The following is a 27,996-nucleotide window of genomic DNA, read 5'->3' as shown; positions in this document are numbered from 1 at the left end:
CTGCTTTGAGCGGCCATATTGGCTGCTGTGCCCTGGTTACAGTCTCACAGGAGACTGGAAAAGCTACTCTTCCAGAGATTCCGCGGATATCTGAATCATATTTCTACTCCTTATAATCGAAAATATATGATTAATTACGTAAAATTATGCGCACCTGGACGCCGGCGCGTCCACCGACTTCAGAGGGTTAAATTCCATTCTAATTCTTACTAGATACAACCATGGAGGATTAAAATATAACGCATGCATTTCAGCGTGTCACATTAACTATCGCGGGCCGCCAGACACATTTCCGAGGGCCGCCATTGGCCCGCGGGCCGCACTTTGAGAACCCCTGGTCTAATGGCTGTAGCTCCATATTCAACATACATTGGGATACATTTTCTCATCTAACTTTATGCGAGAGAAAACAAAGAAAGGGTCGTCCACAAAATGTCCAACTATGGCACCTAGGCAACCCTTGATTTGAAAACAGATGTATAAATCCTCTTTGGACAGCTATGATCACTAAATGCAGCAGAATACTAAGAACTAAATAGAAACCGGATTGAACATTGCTGCATGGAGACCTGTGAGCCCTCTCTAAATATCTTATTCATTTACACTCCAAGTCTGTGAGAGATTAAAAGGGTAAACAACCCAGGATGAAAACTGTGAAAGTGGTGCCAGAACAACAACAACAACAGTTTGGTGCAACAACGTCAAAGTGGATTTAGAGGCGGTTTGATCATCCTCCAACCGGCTTACAATTTTTATAATTTCACCCTAAAGTCACCCTTTTGACAATTTATGGCACAGAGACGGAATCAAAGGCAGTTAAACCAGATAAAGGAGATGTAGAAACGTTTCCACAAGGCAACACAACCGATGTGTGTTATTTCAGAGCAGTCACAGGCGGTCTGGTGTGTGAAGAGTCCGACTGGTGCGTCCAGTGAATCTGTTAATGATGCAGTCAAGCTCGTTAGTGTCCTTTACTCGTACAAACCTGCAGAAACTCATTTCTATAGCAATATTTCCATCAGAAGTTTCTTGTTCTTGTCAGACTGTAGCGTTGGTTCAGTTTGTCAGTTTAGGTTTAGGATAGGAAGATTGCCATACATTTGTTTTCATTTGAACCTTTTTTGTTGGTCTGACCCCAGTTGCAACTTTGGCCATGTTGTTCTTATAATTCTGAAACCCTATGAATAGATACTTTTATGCTCTGATGTCCAGACTTTCATTGATACAGTAAATGACCAGACTAAGATCCTTTTTTATTGTATTCAAGTCCAATATAGTTGCATTTTTACATTTCTGTGAATCTGTTTAAGCTCATGTCTGCAAGCATCTATATAAGCATTTATTTATTTAAAAAATGGTAACATTTAACATTGCATAGACTGGTGCAATGCAATGTGAAAATGGCACTTAACACTAGTATTGCCAATCCTTTTAAGTGTAACACCAACTCAGCAGCTCAAGACAACTTTTAGCCTTTTTTAAGTCATTGTTTTGGTTTATCAGCTATATATTAACTTGGTTGATATCCTCAGGCTCCCCCTATCCTCCCCATATATTGACTATGCAATTGGTAGCAGCGAAGGGTTTAAAATGATCTAATTTAAATGTAATTGATGGATCCATGACTTCTGTCACCAAAAACTAGCCTTTCTGATTTGGTCAATTTAGTGCAGACATTTGCAATTTTAACTACGCAAACCTTCTATGAATCTGGGCCTGAGTGTGTATTGGCTACTTTCATCAATCATCATAAATATAGAAATGTGTATCATGAGTTTTCCCAATCAGACAGTTGTAACTGATAACAGAGGGCTGGGACAAAGCTGACTGTCGCTCTCCACTCGAGTCCCGTGAGTCAGCAGTTCTTCAACAGTTGTCCAATCATCAAGCAGTTTGCGGTTCCTCAGTCGGTTTTGCTTCATGTGGCTCAGCTCCAGCACAGTTTGAGACGACAGCGACCCTTGAAGACCCCCGCCATGCTCCTCCCCTCCCCTCCTCTCTCTGTGTTGCCGTGATAACGCAACATGGCGTCTTCTTTCGGTGCGGCTCCAGTATCTCCCAGCCCATCGTCCATCCTCCCCGTCATCATCCCTTTCTCTCTCCCCCTCTCCTCGTACATCCTCATCTGTTGTGACCTCGCTGCGTTCCCTGGCCAATCGGTAAGCTCGTGCTCTCAGGAGCTGGTTCCTCACTGACTTCTGATTGGACAGTCTGGAGCGTGGAGAGGGGGGAGAGCGAGGGTGATGTTGTGGGGCTCCCAGGGTGCTGTAGTAAGGAACAGAGGGAGCTGTAGGCATGCCGGGGCGACTCCCTAAGGTTTGAAACCCGCGCCAGTCTGACGCTCCACTGGAGCCGGACCCAGGACTCTTAGAGAGGGAGTCCTCCTCTCTGCTCCGGCTCATGCACTTGCTGTTTCTCAGTATGTTCTGCTGATTGATCATACTGGTTCTGTCGATGCTGAGGTGGTGACTGGTGGGGCGAGAGTTACTGGGATAACTGGCCCTGCTCCTCGGGCCCAGCGTGTTGCTGGCTGCTCGCGGTTGGCTGCTCTGGAGAATGTTTGGATCGGCCATGTTGGGATGACTGGCCCTGCGGGGGCGCTGGCCTTCGCTCAAATCTGTTATTGTTCGACTCCGCACTGGAACCTCTATCCTCCCGCCACCATGCTGTTGCTGCTCCAACCACAGAGCCCTACGCTGGCAGGGCTCAGTGTGACAACCTGCAGACAAAATAAGTAATGAGGTCTGAAGTCTTACAATGCATGTCCAAATACATACTTCTCCATTTAGTCATTATTGCAAGACCTGTTTCCAGGGAAAACTCTGCACTCAATACCTTGAAAAACATGTTGGACCACCTTTGGCCCTAACACCTAACAGTTACCTCAAAGTGGTCTCAAAAAGCTACCTGTAGCTTGTTGGTGTTAAACAAGACAACAAAGACATTGATGCCTCGCAAAACTGCCAATGTTTATGGGATTTATTGGAATGGTATCTAAATAAATCAAGGACTGCATTCATCCCAAATGTACATTTTTATGTTACAGGATCAAAGGCTGAATAACAGGAACATATCTCAAACTACTCCTTGATTGATGTTGCACCATCAATCAAGTTCATTCATCCCCTTGAAGGAAAATGGTGACCATGAATGATTCAGCATTTTCTTGTAAGATGTTATGGTCTGTCTTTATGCAAATCTACAAATGTTTTGAATACCATACATAATAGTTAAATATATTATATATATTTTTTTTTTTTTGGTTGTGAGGAGCACTCCTACTTCTCTGTTTTAAAGAACCTTTCGTTGGCAGTTTCTGTGCTTCTTAATCGGGTATATGCAGGGGGAAAATAAGAAGATACCAAGTCATTATCATAAACGTACATGCATGTTCCCTTACACTCATATACTCTAAGTATGCATGGACCGAACATTTTGAACGATTCCTAAAACTCTGACATTATAATCTGGTTGATAGTCCTTCTGATGTTATGGTTTTACAAATCTGTAAAATATGGCATTAGGTGAATATAAAATCAAATAATAATAATTGGAGGGCTTTACTTACCAATGGAAGGGGAAGGTGGTGAACGGTGGCGAGGTAAGGTGGGACTTCTCTCAGCTCTGTGGAAGTGAACTGTGGTGGTCGTGCTGTTACCCACAGTGCAACGGGACGCCTGTGGTGCTCCAGAGTGAGTCATTTGAGTGGTCTCTGGGATGGACTCCAAATCCCAGCGTCCTCTCTGCTCTCGAGGGGAGTGGCCGGAGCGAAGATGGTGAGTTTGTCGATGGGCGTGGCTTCCGTGTATCTTATGCAGTCGCCTGTGCTCCCCGGTGCTGACGCTGTGGAAACCCGAGTCGCTGGGTTCAGACGAGATGAGGGACTCGGAGGAAGAGGTAGAGCCTTGGGAGGAGGCGGTGTGACCCGGCAGAGAAGACATGGCGTCTGTCTCTGCCTCGGAGAACGCCGCCCGGTTCTGGGGACTGTCAGGACCACATCCAAGCCCACTGTCAAGCTCACTGAGGGGGAGGTATCCCAGATGACGATCAGACCGCCAGGGAGGCTGGTAGTCCTGCTGAAGAGCAAGTAAGAGAACATTTCAAATCAAAGTCAAAGTCAGTCAAAATCAACTTTATTGTCAATCTTTCAGTTTGTGTGTATAGACAGAGAGATCGAAATACCGTTTCCCACAATTCCGAATACAAAAATACAAATATGTATAAAATATGTATATCCTATATATACACAATCAACAGACGCATTTATACATATGCACACATTAAGATAAAAACACAACAATCAATATATACAAAATATCAGTCACAAATGAATTTATTCAAAGAGATTTGTTAAACAAGCGCAAAGGACAACCACATCAGAAGTAAAATGGCTTTGATGCCATCACTGAAAATACCTGTCCGGAGAAATGATTGGGCTCCATCTCTTCTGTGTTGTAGCAGCCAATCAGACAGCTCTCTGAGTTAGGCTGGTAGGGCAACATTTCTGGAGTCTGGAATAGAAAAAATAGATCAGAAATTAGAAATTAGTCTCAAATCGTTACTTGTGAAATATATAATAGCAATCCCTAGAATGAATTCAGAAGACAATACAATAAAACAAATCACCTGGTAGTCCAGTCTGTCCAGGTGATCTAAGCTGTAGGAGACGCTGGGCAAGTAGCTGTTCCCCTGATGCTGATCATTGGATGATCTAGGCAGGTATCCATTGGGTGGATAGACATCCGACATCATCATGTGACTGTTGGCCGAGTACAGGTCAGGTGACACGGCCATGTGACCATAATATGGCCTGTGTGGAAGAAGCAAGTAGGTCATGTTTTACAAGAAGGTGATGTCAAGGGAAATGTGTAAGAGTTCAGATCATGTGGGTTTCTTTTTTATTCAGATTTGCATGGATGTAAATGGTTCTTGTTTCCATGATATGTAAATTCCTCTATGAATATTTAGTCTTCTTTCTCATGTATAATCAAATTAGTTGCACTGACAGCTGCCTCAGCAGAACAACCTATCCCTCATGAATATTTATAAAAGCGCCAAGAGACTCAATGCAATATCATGCTGACCCTGCAAACTGTAGCCTGAAGTGAAAAGTGTTTTCCCTATGTTTGAATCATCAATAGATGTAGAAGTAGAGGTCTTCATTGTATATATTTTCCTTAAGGCTAAGGCCACTTTTTTCTGCATTACAAACTTTTACGTCAGTCCAATACTTGTTGGCCCATTCTAAAAATCGTACCCTTGTCCCACACATCCAGACTTTTAACTTAATTCCAAATTCCCCTCCCATTTCCAAAATGATGACCTTGTCCAAAGCTCTACACAACTGTTAACCCTAACCCCCAATTACAATCCTTTACCCTAATCCCGAACATTAACCTTATTCCCAAATATGTAACTAAGAAAAAAGTCCAACGCTTATTTAGATTACTGTCTTCTTGCCTTTACTTAGGACAACCCGAGATTCATAATTTAGTCCCTTTCTCAAACTAAAGCTTAAAGTTCACCTAAATCCACTTATTCATGTATCTTCTACATCAACATGTGTCCCCTCTTCTTCCTGTATCTTCTACATCAACATGTGTCCCCTCTTCTTCATGTCTCTTCTACATCAACATGTGTCCCCTCTTCTACATCAACATGTGTCCCCTCTTCTTCATGTCTCTTCTACATCAACATGTGTCCCCTCTTCTCCATGTCTCTTCTACATCAACATGTGTCCCCTCTTCTTCATGTCTCTTCTACATCAACATGTGTCCCCTCTTCTTCATGTCTCTTCTACATCAACATGTGTCCCCTCTTCTTCATGTCTCTTCTACATCAACATGTGTCCCCTCTTCTTCATGTCTCTTCTACATCAACATGTGTCCCCTCTTCTTCATGTCTCTTCTACATCAACATGTGTCCCCTCTTCTTCATGTCTCTTCTACATCAACATGTGTCCCCTCTGTGGAAAGAGACTCTGAAAGTTTCAGGAAAAAAGATTCTCTCTATAAAAACCTGTCTGAAAATGAGCTGATCAGATTTTGGCCACTTTATGATGTCATAACGATGTTTTGGCTTGTGTAACCATTAGCCAATCACCAACCAAGGTAACACCCCCCCCCCCCCCCCCCCCCCCCCATCAGCACTTTTGAAACAGGGCTGAAACAGAGAGGATTATGGGATGCTGCAATGATCTGTTTGGTGTTTGGAGGCAAACACTTCAGAGACATGTTTGTATATATCTGAGAGCTATAATATATTGATGAAAAACAGTATAATCGGGGACCTTTAAACTCTTTACCCCAGTCCCTAAGCATCCAACAGTACCCACCCTGCAGTGTATCCGTCTCCCTGGCCCCCCTCTCCCTCCATCAGCCCCATGGCTCTCAGGGCCTCCCAGTGTCTCTCTGTTGGGACGCTGAACTCAGGGCCGCATCGAGACCGCCGCCTCCTGTGACCATGCTCCCTTCTCGCCTCCACCTGCATTGTGATTGGCTGGCCATACTCATCCACGAAGTGCAACTCCTCCCGGTGTTGGTGCTGCTGAGCCGGTTTGTGAGTCTTGGCCTGACGAGAGGGAACAACACATATCAGGATTTGGACTATACTTGCAAGGAATGCTTTACTGTAAAACAGGGGTGTCCAAACCTTTCTCACAGAAAAATATAAGAAGGGCTGGGCCGCTCACTAGAGGTATATTGCCTCATAAGTTCAGTTATAAATTGGAAAAGTAAATCCAATATAGGTAAATTATTCTTCATACTTGAAAATGCTTTAAGAAAAAAACAGCTCACAGCTCTCCAGAGGGTTTCATTTAGTTTGTTAGCGGCTCCTTCCTTAAAACAGAAGCTTCAGATTGCTGAGAATAAGAGGAAATATGAAGGCTATATTTCAAGTTTGTCATGTAGAATTGTTATTGGGCTTTTTTCTTATCAACTTAGATTTGTTAAAACATGTTTTCAACTTTAATTGTCTTTGAATTTATTTGAAAATTGGGCTTATTATTAACACATGAATACTGTGTAATATACCGGTATTTGAACATATTTAGAAGTACAATATAAAACAAGCGGAAGTTTATTATACTTAAGTCATTATACTTTTTTAATTTGCTGAGTGAGGGCCGATTCAAAATGGTCAGGGTTAGGGTTAGGGGGTTTGGACCCCCCCTGCCGTAAAATATTTAAAGACTAAACATTAAAGATACACATGCCGCACAGAAGCAGTTATATAATTCCACATTCCTGCAATTTGTATGTCTTCTCAAACATTCAGCTTTTAAGAAAGGGTCACTAGGAGGTTGCTTTTAAGATCTGAGGCCCTATAAGACATACATAATGCTTCGACTGTGAGACATTCAAGTATTATCCGTTGTATTGATGAAAGATAATGTGGTGTCTAGACATTTATGTTAAGTTAATTCATTTAGTTCAGTCCTTTTGTCTTTTGCTTTGTTTGTGAATTCCTGTTTTATTTTGTAGTAACCTTTCCCTCTCGTTTCAGAGCCATTCCTGCCCTTGTGTGTTTTCCCCTCCAGTGTGATTGTCAGCCCCTCCCTTAATTGTTGCCACCTGTGTCCCCTTACCTAGTGTGTATATATAGTCTGCGTCTCCCTTTGTCCTGTGCCAGTTCGTCTTGTCTTATCAAGTATATTTTTGATAGACTCCTTTTGTTTCATTTTTGATAGTCCATGTAGATGTTTTGTTTAGAGTTTTTGGATCTTATAATTTCTCGGTTTTGATCCTCCTAGTTAGCGTTTTGTGTTTTTGCCTTTTATTAAATACCTTGTAATCCTGACCTGTTTCTGGTGTTGTGCGTTTGGGTCCTGAGCCTTGTGACATTCATAACAGATAAAGGCAGCAGTGGCACAGTGGGAGTTTATTTTCCAATACAGGTCAGTCAGTTCTTTGCGTATGATTCACCCTCTCTTTATATAAACGGATAAAAGATTGAGCCTTTGAGTTTGTATGCTGGATCTCAGTAAAGAGCGCTCCAAGAGCGAAAGAGCGACAGATGCTGAGTTTGGTGATTATTTCCTCATTCTTTCTGAAGGTGTGTTCATTCGTGGAAAATATTTGCTCCAGCACTAAATTCTGCATGGTCTTGACCCATCATGACGCATACAGTACAAAGGTAGATGGAATTTCATTGTGCTCAAGTGCTCTTCTAGTCTTTCAACCACTCAAGGCTCTTTTTAACTATGGCCCGCTCGCTCGATATGGCTAGGCCTTGTTAGGACTGGCTCACTTTATGGCGCATTTCCATTACAGTTTAGTAGCTGGGGTAGTATGTATAGTAACGCAGTGTAGGCGGAGCCGTGACGTCATCTTCAATGAGAGCCCCAGAAAAACAACACAGCCGTTAGCTCTTAGCATTCAGAGCTCACAGCTCCTCATATCTGTTCAGAAACTAGACAAAAGTTAAACAAGTATAAACCACAGACTGCCTGTGTCATGGCGAATACAGTCGCTGGTTTATTTATGTCTGTATAGGCCGTTGTGAGTGTGGACGGTCGGAGCATATACAACGTTAGCTTAGAAAACACACATTTTAAAAGGGTGTTTCGCCTGCCGTCTGTCTGCAGACTTGTCGAAGCATTAATTCATGGTTTTTACTAACCGGTATCAGTATGTTGTTACTTCGGCATCATTTTGAAACATGTATTACAATTAAATCACGGTCAAATATGTTCATCTTGTTGTAGCCTAGTTGTAGCCCCCTTGCCAGCGATTCACTCTCTAGTTTAGCATACTCAGCCCGACACAGCCTGGTTGTTGGCCCGGAAAGAACCTCGATTTTATGGGGCCAGAAATAAGTGAAATAGTACCCGCTAGCCGGTATTACGCGGCTATAAGTGGAAACGCAACCAATAACGGGCCCCGCACGGCTCCGCGCTGTGAACTCCTATTACAATCACAGCTCAATGAAGCTCCCTTATTTAAAGTGTAGATTATAAATACAGTAGCAACCTTCTGAAAAAAAACAACCTTATAGCACCATGGATGACTTGCTGTTGGAGCATTTTATATCCCAGGGTTATCATATAAATGGAAAATAATTTCTTTAAGAAACTATTCTTGTGTTGAACTTTCCTGTCGGCTCCCAGACCGTGGTCGAGGAAACGGGAGGATGACTCTCTGTCGTCTCCCAGGGCAGAAGCAACACGCTTCGGATTCAATAACCCACTTTATGAAATCACTGGAGAGAGGCGAGCTCGTCTGGGAGGTCGTTGTATTTATTTAGTTCTTCCGTTTCACAAGATACATCACAGACCTATGCTTTTTCCTGCTGCCTCGTTTCATTTCCAGAAAACATATATACCGCTCGCTCACTCTCGCTCTACCATACCCACACCCAGGGGCGGACTGGGGGGGGAAAGTGGCCCGGGGGTTAATTGACAGACAGGCCCACTTAATGCGCGGCATGTATCGGCCGGCCGGCGACAAAAGTATGTTACTTAACAAAAAACCCTATGCATTTTATGTTATTTCGGACAATTATTCATATAGTCATCACATTACCTGAGCCCTTGAGTTGCCTAGAGCAAAAATAGTTACAGCATATATTTAGTGATTTTAATGTTAACAGATCATTGATGCAATAACATTTTGACCCAATTTGGTGGTGCCCTTGAGCAAGGCACCGGACATCCCCCTTCCCCCCTCACTCCCATTGCTCCCCGGGCGCTGTACAATAGCTGCCCACTGCTCCTAGTACTAGACTCTTGGTGCTAGGATGGGTTAAAAGCAGAGAACACATTTCACTGTGTGCTGTGTGCTCTGCATGTGTGACCATTAAAGAGGGTTTCATCCCTCCCAATTCTTCTTCTTCAACACCCATATAAAACAGAACTGTAAACAGATTTACTTTTTCTTTCAACATTTATTTGAACAGCAAGCAGAGGAAAAAGTGACTGCACCCAAAACAATAAACCTGCTAGCTAACTAGCCTAAACTCAGTAACAGAATGTGGGCAACACGTTCTTCTCCACAGCCGCGCGACCTCTGAGTCAGACGTCACTTCCCCCTTTTCTATCCTACGGGTACAGCCGTACAGCCGCCCCTCCCTCTGAACCCAGGGCTCGCTACAATACTGTATACACAAACTATACAAAAATGCCTTTACGCTTTGGAGCTTGTTTATCCATCTGTAAGCAACTGCCAGCTAGGTCTCTCAGTCACTCACTCCTGATCGTTCACTGCGCAGTGACAGCCGCTACGGGCCTGATGTGTGAAATTGAAACTGATAGATAGAACAAAGGTAGCCTATCAAAACGGCCCAGCCCACTTACAAATGTGGGCCGGTAGGATTTAGGCACATTAAAAAAAAAAATGTAATTTAATGTTGAGCCCACACACAGCACCGGCCCACCGGGGAAACTCCCGGTATTCCCAATGGCCAGTCCGCCCCTCCCACATCACATGCACGCGCCACACCCCTCTCTTAAAGGGGTAGCGATCTCACTCTGCATGACCCTAATGTCATAACACTTGAAAGAAAAGAAAAAAAGTACAAAGGCAACAATAGAGTCCTTTTGAGCAGTTGAAAGTTCAAGTCTGACACTCGTCTACTCTACAGTGTTTACATTATTGACCATGTTATATTATACTTACATCTCTAGTGTATTTCTTGTTACTGGAAGAACATGTGTTTTATATACTGTATAATATCATCTGATATTGCTCAGTCAGGCTATTCAAGGGCAACATCATTCAGTTTGACCTTTGACTGAAAAGTGAGCAATAATAAACAGATGAGACTTTTTTTATATATAGGCTTTTTTTAAAGGGCTCTATTATGCTATTTGGGTTTCCCCTTTGCTGTAGTGTTTTATAGGGTTTTGTGCATTTAAATGGTCTGCAAAGGCTAAAATCCGATAATTCCTCTCCCCTGAATGCCTCCATTGGACTCCTTTGTTTACTTCTGTAACATAATGACATCACTATGTAACACTCACGCTTCTATTGGTTGGCACTCCAACACATTGCACTTGATAGGCCAAGGGGCGGGACATCTCTAAACAGTAGACCAATCAGACTGGGACTGCAGCACAAGCAGTATGATACAAATAAACCACTTGTTGTCACAGTAGGGATAAAAATACAAATATTAACCTGAAAATGAGCATAATATGTCTTCTTTAAATAATTATCAATTATCAGGATGATGACTTTACTTATTATTTCTCACAAACACAATGAGCTTGTATGTTACAATAGAGAGCTCACAAAAAACAGTGAAGGTCTCAAATGCAAAAGGCAAGTGTGTCACCATTCTGTCAGCTCAAAAGGACAGCTCAGGCCCTAAAGGACATCCTGTCATGTCTGCTGAGTGTAAGCGACAACACAACTATAATAGTGGTGGTCTGTGTTATAACAACGCATGTGAGAGTTAAGATGCAGGGAAGTTAATGAGACTCGGCCTTAACTGCAGCACGATGTAGGTCAGAGTCAGGAGCGGCCCACTGTAACCCCTGGACCAGTAAGACTAGAGTCTTTAGTGCAAGGCCTGGGGCGACACACACACACACACACACACACACACACACACACACACACACACACACACACTCCGCGGTCACAAACAGACATTAATATGGCAAAAACCAGCACACATAGATCCAGGAAGATGTGCCCATGTGTATAAAGACACGCCAGTTCATACATGTGGAAACCAGCTTCACTTAAAGTCAAACACGCACAAACATGCTTAGAAATGTACACACAGCCACACATAGAAATCACAGAGTGAGAGTGATGTGCTGTACCCTGGAGAAGTGTGTTGCGCTCCACTGCACTTTGACAGTAACACAGGCTGATCTCTCTCTATCTCCCTTCATGTCTCTCTCTCACAGTTCCTTTTTTTTTACGAAGCCTTTGACTCAATTTTCACTCAAAGTGCAAAACTCGGCAAAATTTGACACTCTTCGTTCTCAGCACAAAATCACGGTCACCATGAAAAATGTAATCAAAAGTGTCAGAGGCAGAAAGCTTTACAAAACGGTATCAGAATATTTGATTAGATCCTGTGAATTTCAGTTTCTGCATATACAATCTGATACAAAAGTCATTTTCAATTGAATTTTAGAAAAAACACGTTCAGCCGAGATTCTGTTTTAAGTATTTTTGAAATAAAACACTCAAAGCTTACAAGGCACAAGTACAATTGATTCCACTGTGTTTTACGATACAAGAAAGCTGCAGTAAAAGGAAGCAGAGTATGTCTAAACATTATGCAAAATAGTTTCAAACACATCCAGTGATGAATAAGTTCAGTGTGCTGATCAGCCTCAGACTCACTGAACAAATCTAAGGCCAGACGAGATGAGAGATATCTGACGTCAGAGACTTTACTCGAGACATTAGGTATTGAAGTCTAAAGACAACAATAATTTAGTGCAAATTGTCCATAGAATGCAATAATACACATTCAATAGACAATCTGCACTCATGTACATTCTCAAAATATTGAAGTGACTGTTATTTTCGTATATTGATTGTTGTGTTTTTATTTAGGTCTTAATGTGTGCACATGTAACAATGTGTCTTTGACTGTGTGTATATATATATACATATTTGCACACATATTTTTATATTCTATATACATTGTTTTTATATTTGGGATTGTGGGAAACAGTATTTCGATCTCTCTGTCTGTACACAGACAGTTTATAAAGCTTTGAATGGTTTAGGCCCAAAATACATTTCTGACCTCCTGCTAAATTATGAACCATCCAGATCTCTCAGGTCTTCAGGGACTGGTCAGCTTTCTGTCCCCAGAGTCAGAACTAAACACGGTAAAGCAGCGTTCAGTTATTATGCTCCAAATATCTGGAACAAACTCCCAGAAACCTGCAGGTCCGCTGCAACTCTGACTACTTTTAAATCCAGGCTGAAGACTTTTCTTTTTGTCGCTGCTTTTAATTGAACTATTCATATCTTAGACTGCACTGTAACTTTTATCCATGTATTTTTTCTTTCAATGTTTATTTTATTAGCTTTTCTTTTTAATGACTGATTTTAAATGCCATTTTCTTAATGTCTTTCGTTTGTTGTAAAGCACTTTGAATTGCCTTGTGTTGAAAGGTGCTATATAAATAAACTTGCCTTGCCTTGCCTTCCACACAAGCCGGAAGATTGACTTGGAACATTTGTTGACTGTTTTGCATCCTTCTTTCTACAATATCTGTGTCTGGTGGTGTTGTCAGCTTAGGGAAAGCATGTGGTCATGGATATATAAACTACGGTTTAGTTTTGGTTATGGTCACGGTTGGAGAGCTAACACACTTAGGGAAAAAATGTGGTGTGAGTTTAGCACTACATGCAAATCTACCGCCACGACTTCCACACGCTCCGGCTGCATTTGCACAGAGTTCAGCCTTGCATAAAAGAACAGCCCTCTCTTCATTCATTCATTTGAATGAAACCAGTCTGTTGTGCAGTGGGGCGAAACACAGGGTTGCCCGGCAAAGAAAACAAGTGTTGACTCGCAAAAAGTTATACCTTGCTCAACTTTTGCTTCAACGCAGTGCATCCATCAAGTCATTACATCAATCAAATACATACCATTCCTGCATTCATTTCGTCCCATGAAAGCTATTTAAAGACTGTTTTCCGTGCTATCGTTGTGACAAAGTGTAACACTTGTCTGCAAAGTCCTGTCTGCAAGTTTTACAAAACCTCTTGCCGTGTTTTATCATCTGGTTCAACTTTAAAACCCATTTTCTGTTACTCCATATTTAATTGTATCATCGTCTTAAACAACACACCCCCACCAACGTTGAAAGTGAGCACGGACCCTAATCTGGAGGTGTGCAATGAAACTATGAATGTAACATTTAGGGATTGTGGCCTGCATCATAAACAAACCATATGTGTTCAAAAAAGTACTTCATTGTCAGTGATTCCCATTAACAAAAACACAGATGTCACCTCAAATATTGACTCAACATATAAATAAATCTACAGTGTAATCTTTTATCGTCTTTCATAACAGGAGATCCTTGAATGAGACATTTTGTTGTTGAAAACAAAATAAGGGACATACAGCTTGTATACATCTGCTGTAAAACAAAATGAATGTAACATCCTGTTCCTATAAGCCGAGGACCTTTATCAAACGTGTATTATTTTCTCTGACTATCGAGGCTGACATATTCAGGAGAAAAATAGATTGCGTGAGTGATTTGGATGAAGTGGAAAGTGAGTCATTTTTCCTTTTGTACAATACACAGTGATGTTTTTTTACTCAGAAATATAGTGCATGGATCATTAAAAGGTATGAATGGTGGCTTTATTTGGATGCAGCTATTATTGTATTATAAGGATGATTACAGTATTTAATTTGTGTTATTATGCAAGTTATAATTGTTACAGTTTTATTAATGATTTATGCATTTTGGCATCGATTTAGAAAATGATGCCGAGCAAGAAACACGAATAATTCATCACTTCAAAAGACATGTTGCCACTATTTAAGTCAATGTAGGTTTTTCCAGCAGCTCTTTAAGGATGTTAAATGTACTGTACATCCACAGGCGACTGCACAACCACCCATTTATGTCAAGCTGTCAGTGTCTTTACAATCAAGTGAAACAACATCCTGTTCCTCTGCCTTATATCCTGCCAGACAAATACAAGTGTGGTCCTCCTCTCTCTTTTCCCTGCTCAAACATTTACATTATCTTCAGCAGCCATAATGGACCGTGCTTGTTGATCCTCTCTGAGACAGAACTCAGCCTTCACCTCGACTGCAGACTTTCATTGTTTAAAAATGGGTTGATAAGGACAAATGGATATCTATTTTCTTCCCTATTTCTTGTTGTTCCAACCCAGTCTCACAAAAAAACGTGTAATAACTACGTTGGTCCACAACGTAGGACGTAGTATTTCTACAAAAACGCCTCTGAAATTGTAAGATCCCTACGTTTTTTTTTCACCATTCATTCCAATGGCCGGCGTCAATGTCACGTGATCTTCAAATTTCTCCCTGCAGAAAAAAAAAACATGGCCGAACTTCGTTTTATTCTCGGTGGAAAATGCCTATTTTAAGGTTAGTTTGGCCATTAAAATGCCTTTTGATGTCATTTGATGCGAGAGTTGTTATTTCAGATTATGTGTGCAGTGGATGTACATGATCTTTAGTTTGCTAGTTATAACGAAGATTACTTCAGGAAATTGTGTCTATACAACGTTTTCATTGTTACCAAGGTGGTTGCTAGGGACGCTGCTATCGATATTATTTCTGTTATGTTGTGTAACTGTTTAATGGTGTTATCTTTATTGCTACCCCCTTCCCCGTCAATTTAAAGTGTTGGTCCACAGCGCAAACGTATTAGTTTAACAAAATCTGCATCTAAAATTGTGGCATAGATACGTTATTTCCCCCTGTGCAATTCTCCATTTACTCAACAATAACACATAATTATCCTTGTATTTGTTTGATTAATAAACACAAGTTGGAGTCCGTCAGGACCGAGGGTCGGAGCAGCTCATTTGCTTTAGATAATATTACACCCGGAAGTAAGTATTCTCTCCGCTTCGTTTGACAAACCCCGTGATAGTCCTCAAGCTCTGTGATTGGATGTTTGAGTGTGCTCCGAGGGTTACGCCGAGCGTCGAACAGCAATTGAAATGGGATGGAACAACGGCAGACTGTCCAAAACTGGATTTGAACTGGTCCACCGCGTCCTCCCTCCCTCACCCCGTCCCCAGAACTACACATGCTGGCTATTGTGTTTCGCAACATGTTCTGTATCTATGGCACGTCTCTATTGGGAGTTGTAGTTTTAAAAGACGTTTTCATATTTCCCATAATAAGAAGTTGCCAGTATTAAACTGTGTACATCCCTGGAGGTTTAGGGGATAGGAAACACTCACATTTAAAACATATAATTAATAAATGCGTGAAAATTGCTTGTGTCCATAATGGGCAGCATTAATATACCCACATGACAGCTAAGGTCAGAAGAGCTTTATTTAACAGCTGGTCTTATGTTTGTGACCCCTCCTGTTGTTAATTGATAACATTACATTACATTAATTGATAAGCCTGAAACATGCACTTGTCAAGGTTCAGAGGCAAATATGGCAGTAGCCATCGATCATCTTAAGATAAGATATACTTTATTGATCCCAAGTTGGAACATTTGCGTTACATCAGCATGTGTAACAGTTGTAAATATGCAGTGGTGTTTATTTGTAAATCATTTAGTATAATCACACAAATTCTGTGTTTTATATTTAATAATTCTGTGTTCTTTATTTATTGATTGTTCAATACCTGACAAGGCCGGAGATGAAATACTTGGGTCGCAGGTTCCTCAACAGTGCATCTATCAATGTGTGTATACCTCCACCATTAAACTGTCGTATTCTGCACATTTCTTAGACCAGGCCTATTCAACTAGCGGCCCATGGGCCGAATCAGGCCCTTCAGAACTTTTTTCTGGCCACAAGAGGTTGCCTGCAAATCGAAATGGCATATGTGTAATAGCATAAATAAAACTAATGTCTGATCACACTAAATCCGACGATGCGGCGAAAACGCTGGTTTTTCCATTCATTTGAATTATTTTGAATCCGTTATTTTTCCTGCCGCGCTCTGCTCATTAAAAAAAAAAAAAAACGCACTGTGTCCGCACTTGTCATTGGCTCAGTCAAACTCACGTTAAACACTTGGTTCGCGGGCCACAGAGAAAGTACTTTAGTTAACAACAGCTTCAAGATGTCTCTCTCCAAGCCCAAGAAACGTAAAGTCGATTCGGAAAATCGCCAATTCCAGAATGAATGGACTGACAAATATGTATTTACTTTGCCAGCCGCAACAAGTAATAAACCAGTGTGTTTATTGTGCAACGAAAGTATATCCGTGATGAAAGAATACAACGTAAAGCGACACTACAACTCAAATCACGGCTTGTTTTCTGCCAGTTTTCCCGTGGGCTCAGAGGAACGGAGAAGGAAAGTACAGGGACTGCTAGCATCATTTGAACGGAGTCAAGTGGCCAACAATGAGGAAGGTGGCCTTGCTTATACTGACAATGTTTGGATCTACCTATACTTGTGAGTCTAGCTTTTCTCATATGAATGCCATCAAAACAAGGGCACGTTGCTCCATGACCAATGAGAAGTTGCATGAGTGTCTCAGGATTGCTCTTACCACTTATGAGCCAAACTATGCTGAAATAGCTAAATCAAGGCAGTGTAATTTCTCTCACTGACTCAAACAGGCTAAACATGACAGAAGTCTGATTCATGGTATGTATGCAGATCTGTTTTTATGGTCATTCATTTTATGGTCATTCAAACAAGACTACTTACTGTTTCGAAAATTGTAAAAATGTTTACAAGATATGAATGTTATTGTGAGTCTGATGGCTATTGTTTTACTATGTTCTATTTGCATTTAGTATTACATTTTATGGACTTGTGTTGTCTTCAATGCACCTTATGTATGCTTGGAAGTGTTGAGGATATTATACACAGGGCTACTTACTGTTAATTAGTGGACATGGAACTGTTGGGGGAAAAACCTCATGTCTCCTTAGTTTTAAAGATGCAACATTTTGCACTTTTGTGTCAAGCCTTGTAACCGAAGCTTTCCTACTTTTTTATGGACTGGTTGCTTTCTGTAATGATTTATGTTGATACAATTAAAGTTAAAAAAAGGGATGCACTTGACTAGTTCATTTAATGTATTAGTATCTATTAACAATACTGTAAGCAAGAGTTATTTGTAGTGATTCCTTGACAAAGTATTGTGATTTTCCTATTTGGCCCACTTGCTAATGAAGTTGAATAGCCCTGTCTTATACTATCTACATACATCTTATAAGAGTATAATACATATGTATAATATCAGTTAAAATAAGTGCTTCAACATAGTTAACATTGCTGGAGGTATACACAAATATTGATAGATGTCTTGTAATGCACTGTTGAGGAACCTGCGACCCAAGTTTTTCATTCAATGCATAACTACACCATAGTTGTGTAGGCCTATATGATATGTCAATAAACCTTAGAAAATCTTGAAATCTTGAAAGGGATGTGCAAAATAGTCATTATATACAGTCTTTAATGAACTATTAGTCGAGAATAACGAGTAATGAATATACTTTATAGGGATCCTATTAATATCTAATAATAAAAATAATGAAATTCAATAACATGCTTTAACCACTAGGTGTCCCTTTATATCAGCTGTGCACCTTTATGGTGTAAATACAGCCTATCTACCAATTGGATCAAATATAAAAGTCAGCCGAATTAGTGTTGATACTGCAAGGAGACGTATTGTGTGAAAAGAAATGTAAGATGTTGTTTAATTGCTGATATATTTATGATCCATGTCACGTTTTCAGTGTTGGCGGCAGTTCCTCATGTTTGTCTAGAAGTCTTCTCATCAGGGCTCTATAAATAGAGAACTACGGCAGATATGTAATATTTAATGCAGCCGAACCGTGTATTACAATGCCGTTATGTGATGACTTCCAAAGAGAAAAGCAAGCACACTCGAAATAAAGTATTGTTTTATTTAAAAAAAAAATGTTTTCGGTCGGTTTTTGTTTATGACGATGTGCTGTGAGATGTGAGACTGGAATTGCACAGGGGAAAATAACGTATCTATGCCACAATTTTAGATGCGGATTTTGTTAAACTAATACGTTTGCACTGTGGACCAACACTATACATTGACGGGGAAGGGGGTAGCAATAAAGATTACACCATTAAACTGTTACACAACATAACAGAAATAATATCGATAGCAGCGTCCCTAGCAACCACCTTGGTAACAATGAAAACGTTGTATAGACACAATTTCCTGAAGTAATCTTCGTAATAACTAGCAAACTAAAGATCATGTACATCCACTGCCCACATAATCTGAAATAACAACTCATATTTCTCGCATCAAATGACATCAAAACGCATTTTAATGGCCAAACTAACTTTAAAATAGGCATTTTCCATCGAGAATAAAACGAAGTTCGGCCATGTTTATTTCTTCTGCAGGGAGAAATTTGAAGATCACGTGACATTGGAATGTATGGTGAAAAAAACGTAGGGATCTTACAATTTCAGAGGCGTTTTTGTAGAAATTGTGGACAAACGTAGTTATTACATGTTTTTTTGTGAGAATCACACTGCTATTTGTTTAACCATGTTGCAGAATGGCGCTTTTCTGGTGTTGCATGTTGTACATTAAAGGTCACCTATTGTGCAAAATCCACTTGTTCATGTCTCTTCTACATCAACACGTGTCCCCTCTTCTTCATGTCTCTTCTACATCAACACGTGTCCCCTCTTCTTCATGTCTCTTCTACATCAACATGTGTCCCCTCTTCTTCATGTCTCTTCTACATCAACATGTGTCCCCTCTTCTTCATGTCTCTTCTACATCAACACGTGTCCCCTCTTCTTCATGTCTCTTCTACATCAACACGTGTCCCCTCTTCTTCATGTCTCTTCTACATCAACAGGTGTCCCCTCTTCTTCATGTCTCTTCTACATCAACATGTGTCCCCTCTTCTTCATGTCTCTTCTACATCAACACGTGTCCCCTCTTCTTCATGTCTCTTCTACATCAACATGTGTCCCCTCTTCTTCATGTCTCTTCTACATCAACATGTGTCCCCTCTTCTTCATGTCTCTTCTACATCAACACGTGTCCCCTCTTCTTCATGTCTCTTCTACATCAACACGTGTCCCCTCTTCTTCATGTCTCTTCTACATCAACATGTGTCCCCTCTTCTTCATGTCTCTTCTACATCAACATGTGTCCCCTCTTCTTCATGTCTCTTCTAAATCAACATGTGTCCCTCTTCTTCATGTCTCTTCTACATCAACATGTGTCCCTCTTCTTCATGTCTCTTCTACATCAACATGTGTCCCCTCTTCTTCATGTCTCTTCTACATCAACATGTGTCCCCTCTTCTTCATGTCTCTTCTACATCAACATGTGTCCCCTCTTCTTCATGTCTCTTCTACATCAACATGTGTCCCCTCTTCTTCATGTCTCTTCTACATCAACATGTGTCCCCTCTTCTTCATGTCTCTTCTACATCAACATGTGTCCCCTCTTCTTCATGTCTCTTCTACATCAACATGTGTCCCCTCTTCTTCATGTCTCTTCTTCATCAACATGTGTCCCCTCTTCTTCATGTCTCTTCTACATCAACATGTGTCCCCTCTTCTTCATGTCTCTTCTACATCAACATGTGTCCCCTCTTCTCCATGTCTCTTCTACATCAACATGTGTCCCCTCTTCTTCATGTCTCTTCTACATCAACATGTGACCCCTCTTCTTCATGTCTCTTCTACATCAACATGTGTCCCCTCTGTGTAAAGAGACTCTGAAAGTTACAGGAACAAAGATTCTCTCTCTTTTTGATCCATTTCTATAAAAACCTGTCTGAAAATGAGCTGATCAGATTTTGGCCACTTTATGATGTCATAACGATGTTTTGTCTTGTGTAACCATTAGCCAATCAGCAACCAAGGTACCCCCCCCCCCCCCCCCCTTATCACCTGAATCTCCTCTAGAGCACCATTGTGTTCTTTGTAACCAAATCTCTCTCAGAGGGGCGTGGGGAGGGGCTCCTTATTTTCATCTAAAGTAACACACAGAGAATCAGCACTTATGAAACAGGGCTGAAACAGAGGGGATTATGGGTAATGCTGCAATGATCTGTTTGGTGTTTGGAGCCAAACACTTCAGAGACATGTTCTGTATATATCTGAGACCTATAATATATTGATGAAAAACAGTATAATAGGGGACCTTGTTTCTAAACATTGAGGACTAGGATCCAATGGGCTTTGTTCTGAATAGTCTTTCTGGCTGATCGAGGTTCTTAGTTGTTAATACCCCTAAGTGGCAGCCATGATATGAGTCTTCAGAATTATCTAAATGCTAAGGAAAGGCGCCTCACTGTTTCTGTTTGCTTATATCCTTTGGCATAGGGTACACTGGATCATCCTTTACCAAATAAAAGCACATTATGAAGCCCTACAACTCCTTGCTTTCAGGAGCAGGATTTGGGCTGAAGCTAGCAGTACGAGTGCCTCAACTTCAAAGACTGTTTATAAGACTTAGAGGTAGTCAGGGTGACGTCATCCATTGGATTGTAGACTACTGTTATGAAGCGGCGAGATATTATTTAAGGTTGTTGCCATCTTGATTTACGGTTATGACAGTTACAGGTTTTAGCAACTTAGGCAGCGCCCCAAAGCACCTCTGCTTAATCGTCTATTCTACTCTAAATTGGACCATCATTTACCATCATGCTGTATTACATGGACTCAAAACTAGAGATTGAGACCATAAACGTATACCTAAAGGTGATAAATCTAGGGCGAAGTACCGTCTTTTCACATAGACTTCTATACAATCTGGCGACCTTTTGCCAACAGTTTTGTTGTGTCCTGCTGGTCTTTGAAAGAAAGCAGGTTTAAAGCTCCTCCGTATTGGATTTGCTTTTCAGATCCAGAGGGTTTTTGCCTTTTTGTTTTGATGGAATATAAGCGAGCTAAAAATGTTCCCCATTCAGCTGACTTTACTCGTATCTGAGTATAACTTATTCATAATATTTTGCACACGGTCAAAGGGGAAGCAGTGAGCCTTCTCTGGGTTTCTGAGTGACTCTGTTTATCTGCCTCTCTCGTCCCTATATAAAGCGATGGGTTATATATGTAGACGGTAGACCGTTATATATAGTGACTGTATTTCATGTGTTGTGTTTATGTGACGCTTGTCCTCCATCTCACAGATCAGGTCACCTTAGCAGCCATCAGGTCCAGTTATGATCTCCGCCCTCTCTCTGTCCTGTGTTGGTCTGTCTGAAGGGTCCACTGCTTTCATTAACTGTGTGTGTGTGTGTGTGTGTGTGTGTGTGTGTGTGTGTGTGTGTGTGTGTGTGTGTGTGTGTGTGTGTGTGTGTGTGTGTGTGTGTGTGTGTGTGTGTGTGTGTGTGTGTGTGTACGTCAGGAAGTCATCTGATAAGTTGTTTGTTTACGAGCACCGCACCATCAATGCATCCAGGATAAAAACCTCCTCTGACATGCGTAGCCGGATAATCAAGTGTTCCAACGAGCAGAGATGAACATGTGCCAGAACTCATCCGTCGTGCTGTCGTTGTTGCAGATTGTTCAGTTCTGCATGTCTAAAGAGTGTGTGTCGAACTGCAGCCATTCGAGCCCTTTGATCAGAGAGGCGTTCAGCCAGGAAAGGTGGCGCTAAATGAAAACGCGGGCTTAGCTAAAAGAGCTCTCGTCACCGATGATTGCGAGGGAAAAATATCTACAGACATCAATTACTGAGATGTGGATTCTCGCTGTAACAAGCAGGAGAGGATTTCTCAGTAACCACAACATCCAAGAAGAATTCCCAGTGACAGACTAATTTGTGGAAGCGAAGCCGGAGCGCTCTACATAATGTGTTGCTGTGCTGTTCACGTTGAAAAAAGCAGAGCAGAAAAACCAAGTCGTTCTCTGCCTTTGCTTTTAAAAAGTGTTGCGTTTGCTCTGCTGCAGATTAGTCACCACTGGAGCTTGCTGTGCCAGATTTATCTTTAAAGCATTGAAAAATGGCCTTGGTGGAATTAAACAAGTCGATCAATAGCAGTTTCAAGCTCTGCATTCAGCACATGGCAGGTACAGGATGGTCAGTCGAACCACATATTGACATTTGAGAGTTTTACAGTAACAATAGGTCGACCTATATTTAATTTCTTACAAAACACCCACGTGTTGGCAATGAACTCCAGAATAAAGAAGGTCAATTATTCAATATAAGACCCAAAGCAAAGATACGTTAAATACTCTATGTTCTGCCTTGATGCCTTTACACATGGGGTGAGAAAAGAACAACACAAAAATGTGATATACTCAACTGCAGATATATGTCTAGCACTTTTGTTTTTTTACAAACAGAAGTAGTGATCTGATATGCACTGGTTCAGAGGATGAACTTTGGGTCAAACTAAAATACAGCCGTTTCACTGTCTTATGAAACTCTAACCAGTGAGAACATGACTGGTTGATGCCCTCATTCACGATGCAAACACCCCCAAGAAAATCAACCTGGTTCCTAAAAAAATGATGTTGCTTTGTGTATGAAAATATTGATTACAAAAACACAGTATAAAGAAATATAAACATGATAAATAATCACCAGAAAATAAATCCCCTGTTGTGTGTTGGCCTGATATCCATTTCCCTTTTTTTTTAGAAATGACTAATCAAACAAATGATGTTTGGAGCAACATTAAGAGAGCATTATTATTGGACGACTCTGCAAAACCCCTTGATTATGTCACTAACAAATGTGAAACTTCAACAGATTGTTCAACATGTTTAGAGTCCAGGGAAAGATCTTTAAGTAAACATTACCTGTTGGATTGTCCTCCTGGGACACTAGCTCCAATATGTAAAGTCAGATGTGTTGCACACAGTTTCTACTATAGATCAGCCTGATAACCAAATATCCAGCTGTGGTTTGCTCCCATCAAAACAACAAGTACTATCTGAGTTTGCAAGTCAAATGAGTTTTATTTATATCTGCCAAAACCACATTTGCCTCAGAGGATCCTCCATCCCACGCTTCAAATATAGAAAAAAAACTCCACCAAGAGAAAGATAAACAAACTTTTAACAACTGTTGCTACACCTGCTTTGCATCATACTCCTACGTAGAAATGACAGCTGAGGCTCCTGGAAATGACAGTATTTACAGCCATACATCATAGTAACAGTGTAAAGCAATGCTAAATGCTAACATCAGAATGCTAATATTCTCTCAATGAAAAGGCTAACGTGCTATTGTCTGGTTTAATGTTGACCTGGTTAGATTAGCGTGTGAGCATGCTAACATTTGAGTCAGCACTAACTTTCAAATGTTAACCTTATGATGGGGAAAGATGACACACACACACACACACACACACACACACACACACACACACACACACACACACACACACATATCTCTCAGCAAATGTAAGGGTCTACTGGTACTATCTGGGGTGTGTGTGTGTGTGTGTGTGTGTGTGTGTGTGTGTGTGTGTGTGTGTGTGTGTGTGTGTGTGTGTGTGTGTGTGTGTGTGTTTATAGTGATCTAACAGAGGGCAGGTCGTCTCAACAACCATCACATCTCACTATCAGTTTCTCTTCTCCCCTTTTCTTTCTGTCTCACTCCCACTCTCCTTCACTCCCTCCCACTTGGTCTCTCTCACACACACCCCATAACACACACGTGCAGAAGGTCACTCACCTTGGTCTTGGTGAGACGACAACCCATTCTGACTTTTCCCTTTTCCTCGACAGACACAAATTAGAAGGAGAGTGAGACGAGGATAAAAAATGGAGGGATAAAGGATTTAAAAAAAGAAAATAGGTAAGAAAGGAAGATGAAGAGGACAGAAAAGGGACAACAAACAACAAGAGTCCAAAAGAGATCAAGACAATAGAAAGCTAGAGAGTTTGCTGAGCCTTGTTTGTCCACCAGCTCACATTTCCAAACTCTGATGACCCACAATCCCCGGCTAATCAGCTGTCCTCCCGGGCTGCAGAGGAGACTACAGCTCCCATGATGCCGCGGTGTAAACAGCAGCAGTAATAGCAGTCGGTGGGCAGCAGGTCCATCCCATTAAACCTCTCTGTCTCTCCTCAAGAATCAGGAATAAACACAGGCGAGCGAAAAAGCATCAGCAGAGAGAGAGAGAGAGGCTGCTGACACACTGAAGGAGATGAAGAGAGGAGGAGGAAGAGGAGGAGGAGGTGAGAGAAGAGCCTTCCTCATCTGACAGTTTCTTCTTCTTCTTCTTCTTCTTTCTTATTCTCCTGTCACACTCTCCCTCTCTCTCTCTCTGTATCTCTACAGCTCTGCTCCAGTCGGCCAATCACAGAGCCCGGATGCAAGAAGGATGGAGGCGGATGCTCTGATTGGCTGAGAGCAGCATCAGTTTAAACATCCATTCAGGGTTTTTCTCTCCTTCACCTATCTCTCTCTCTCTCTCTCTCTTTTTTTTTTATCCGTCCTCCTTTTTTCTCCCGTCTCTGTTTCTGAACACTCTGCCTTTTTCTCTCGTCACCATCTGTCTCAAAATGCCTTCCTCCTCCTGTGCTTCACTCTCCGTCTGTGCACCCAGCCACGACTGATGCTGCTATTATTCTGTGTGTGCTTGTGTGTGTGTGTGTGTGTCCGTCCGTGTGTGTGTGTGTGTGTGTGTGTGTCTGTGCTTGTGTCGCTCAGGGTTGACAAGATGTGCGATTTTTATGTGAAATAAGAGACATGTTATGCATCAGTAACACTGAGTGTGCCTCTACACACTTTGTACGTGTGGCTGATAAATGTACTAGTGCTGTGTATTTAGGACAATCCAGGGTGGGGGAAAACATTCAGTAAATGCAATACTTGTATTCATCCTAAGTGACACGTGTCTCAATGAAACAAAAATATAGGAATACAAGACAAAAACACTGAAGAATATAAAGTGAACACCTGCTCTGAGGCAGACAAGGGAGGGACAGACAACATGCTGGAGATGCTGCGGGAACGCGAAAGCGAATCATCACCATGTGTTTTGGGCTTGCTCTGGGATTCAGACTTACTGGACGATGATCAGAGACGGCATAGAAAAAGTTTTGAAGGTTAAGTTGGATTATTCTTTTCGAGTTTTATATCTGGGCATGTCTCCACCACAGCTTCTTGGCTTCTCCAAAATGTATATGTTTAAGATAACGTTGGTTGCCAGTAAAAAAGCCATCACAAAAAAATTGCTATGTACAGTAGAGACCCTCCAACACCATCGGACTGGTTTAATGGGATGCTCGACATTTCTGTGATGGAAAAACTGACATTTTCTTTAAGACTTAAGACGGATCTATGTGATAAATGTTGGGAAGGTTGGATCGAGTTTATCAGCCCTTATAGAACAGATTTTATTTAAAAGAAAGTTACGTAGATTGTGACCTGCCCTCTTCATGCCACACAGACTCTCACCCTTATTTGTATTTTTAAAAAAGAAGTTCATTGTATTTTGTTTTTATGTATATATTGTTTCTTTCTTTTGTCCGTTGCTATTCATTTACCTGTTTATAAAAAAAGGATAGCAAAATGTGAAATGTATAACAAAACTTCAAGTTGAATGAACAACTGGCTTTAGGGTTAAAGGTAATTAATTTGGTTACGAAAATATCTGAAAATCTGTAAACACATTACTAAACTGTGCACACATAGTTTAGATAATAATTTAGAAGTAAGACTTTAAGCATACGCGTGACATTTAGAATAAAAGTGGGGAATTATGTTCATATTTAACAGGATTTAATAGTCAGTGCAGTTAATAACAGGTTTCTGAAAATGAGTTAAATACCTGATCTGCATAGAAGAATGTAATTAAGGGGTAAAGATGTTAGCCGTTGATTGTTTAAACACAAATGATATCTTTAAATACATCTCCTGACCTTTCCTTTAACCTCACATATGACTTATTAGACTTGCACACTGTATAATTTATACCCAGCTCCAAGTGGCTGATTGTCTATTATGTGCAGCTAACAGCACCGGCCGACACTGATTATTAATCAGCGCTTTATTTAATGGGGGCAAAGAAAACACTCTAACTAGGGTAGGCAGTTTATTTTCGGCATCATCTTGCAAACCTTTCGTTAAAAAAACCTGCATTTTGTCAGTCAAGTATTGGGCTTTTATGCTTTTTTTTTAATACTATATATTATAAAATGCTTACGCACTTAGCACATAACTCGAGCTAAAATACCCTTATTACTTATCAGATCAAAACATAAACAAGATATCGATTAGCAAACTGAGATTCCACAGATTCCAGAAGTATAAGTATCATCATCACTGAGCGATCAGAACTCGCGACAGGGGAAGCAAACACAAGCATCACAATACGTAGCAAACACGCAAATAGCCTTACCTTTGCGGTTGTTCTGATCAAAAGTTGTGTTCAATGGCATCAAAACGATAAAAACGCTGCTGAAGGTTAATCCAATGGTTAATCCAATGTGTCTGTGTCACTTTGAAATGATTACTGATAATGCATTTTCGTATACTAGTTTGAGCCTAGGTTTCAGTTTTCAGAGCGTAACATAGCTTTCGACTGCGTGCGCGTCACTCTCACTCCTCAATAGAGTGGCGAAGTCAAGCCCATCTACTTCCAGTCCATGGGACCTTATTTGGAAAAAAATATGTATTGAAGTCAATGGAGAGAGAAAGCTTATCTTTCGATCCCGTTTGAATTGTGCCACGAATTATACATATGATGTTTGTCAATCTTAAAAAATAATTTCCATGTAAAAAAAGTCACAGTTTGTCGTAAAACTGTTGAAATATAAGACTATGAAAAATACGCAACTGCTAAATATAAGAGATAGCTAAGATAACTTTAACAAGATGCCTGTGTGCTTAGTACCAGGTTGTTATACCAACAATGGGTCTTGCTCGTGTCTTGGCTGGATCAAGTTAGCTACCTAGCTAGTAGCAAGCACGTTAGTTAGCATTACAGCCTTAGCCTTGTCATTTTTATTAGCCTTAACATCAAGTAACATCAAGTAACCCAAAAATGTTAAACAGTAAGAGTAGTAGTCATATTTCGTGAACCCTTCGAAGAGTAGCCTACTGTCACACCGGTGTGATAATTCTATAATACACCATTTGATTTAAGCCCGGGGGAGACATGCTAACGCTACATTAGCATCGGCGATCTTTTTCTACTTCACGCTATCTGCACAAATGGTTGACATTAAACATTAAAAAGACTAGGCAGTTCAGAGAGAATCAAAGGAAGGCAGGCAGCTTTGCATGACATTCTTCTGGACGTATTTCATTGTGGTGATAGTGAGGGTAGTTAATTCCTTGTTTAGCAAGACAGTAGTGACGGCCATCTTGGTGACGTGTGTTGTTGTGGGAGACCAGAGATGTAGTTCATTCAGCGTTTCACACAAAAAAATGTGTTACTTCACA

General features: G+C 40.9%; 1 protein-coding gene across 2 annotated transcripts; it reads right to left on the bottom strand.

Moving 5' to 3' along the window:
* Positions 1 to 25: 25 nt before the first annotated feature.
* Positions 26 to 24,809, bottom strand: LOC117536252. Of its 2 annotated transcripts, XM_034201046.1 has the most exons (7): positions 24,516 to 24,809; positions 24,277 to 24,315; positions 6,335 to 6,570; positions 4,627 to 4,810; positions 4,416 to 4,511; positions 3,569 to 4,076; positions 26 to 2,719 (listed from the first exon to the last, which is right to left on the bottom strand). In XM_034201046.1, exons 2-7 carry the CDS (start codon positions 24,301 to 24,303, stop codon positions 1,785 to 1,787), a joined length of 1,986 nt encoding a protein of 661 aa, XP_034056937.1. In that variant the 5' UTR covers positions 24,304 to 24,315; positions 24,516 to 24,809; the 3' UTR covers positions 26 to 1,784. The 2 variants fall into 2 exon arrangements, with proteins under 2 accessions (XP_034056937.1, XP_034056936.1); XM_034201045.1 differs by having other exon boundaries at positions 24,277 to 24,809.
* Between the last annotated feature and the right edge of the window lie 3,187 nt (positions 24,810 to 27,996).

Source organism: Gymnodraco acuticeps, unplaced genomic scaffold, assembly GCF_902827175.1.
Source record: "Gymnodraco acuticeps unplaced genomic scaffold, fGymAcu1.1, whole genome shotgun sequence".
NCBI classification, from domain to species: domain Eukaryota; kingdom Metazoa; phylum Chordata; class Actinopteri; order Perciformes; family Bathydraconidae; genus Gymnodraco; species Gymnodraco acuticeps.
Note: the sequence above shows the minus strand (reverse complement) of the source record. Positions and strands in the feature narration are given on the sequence as shown.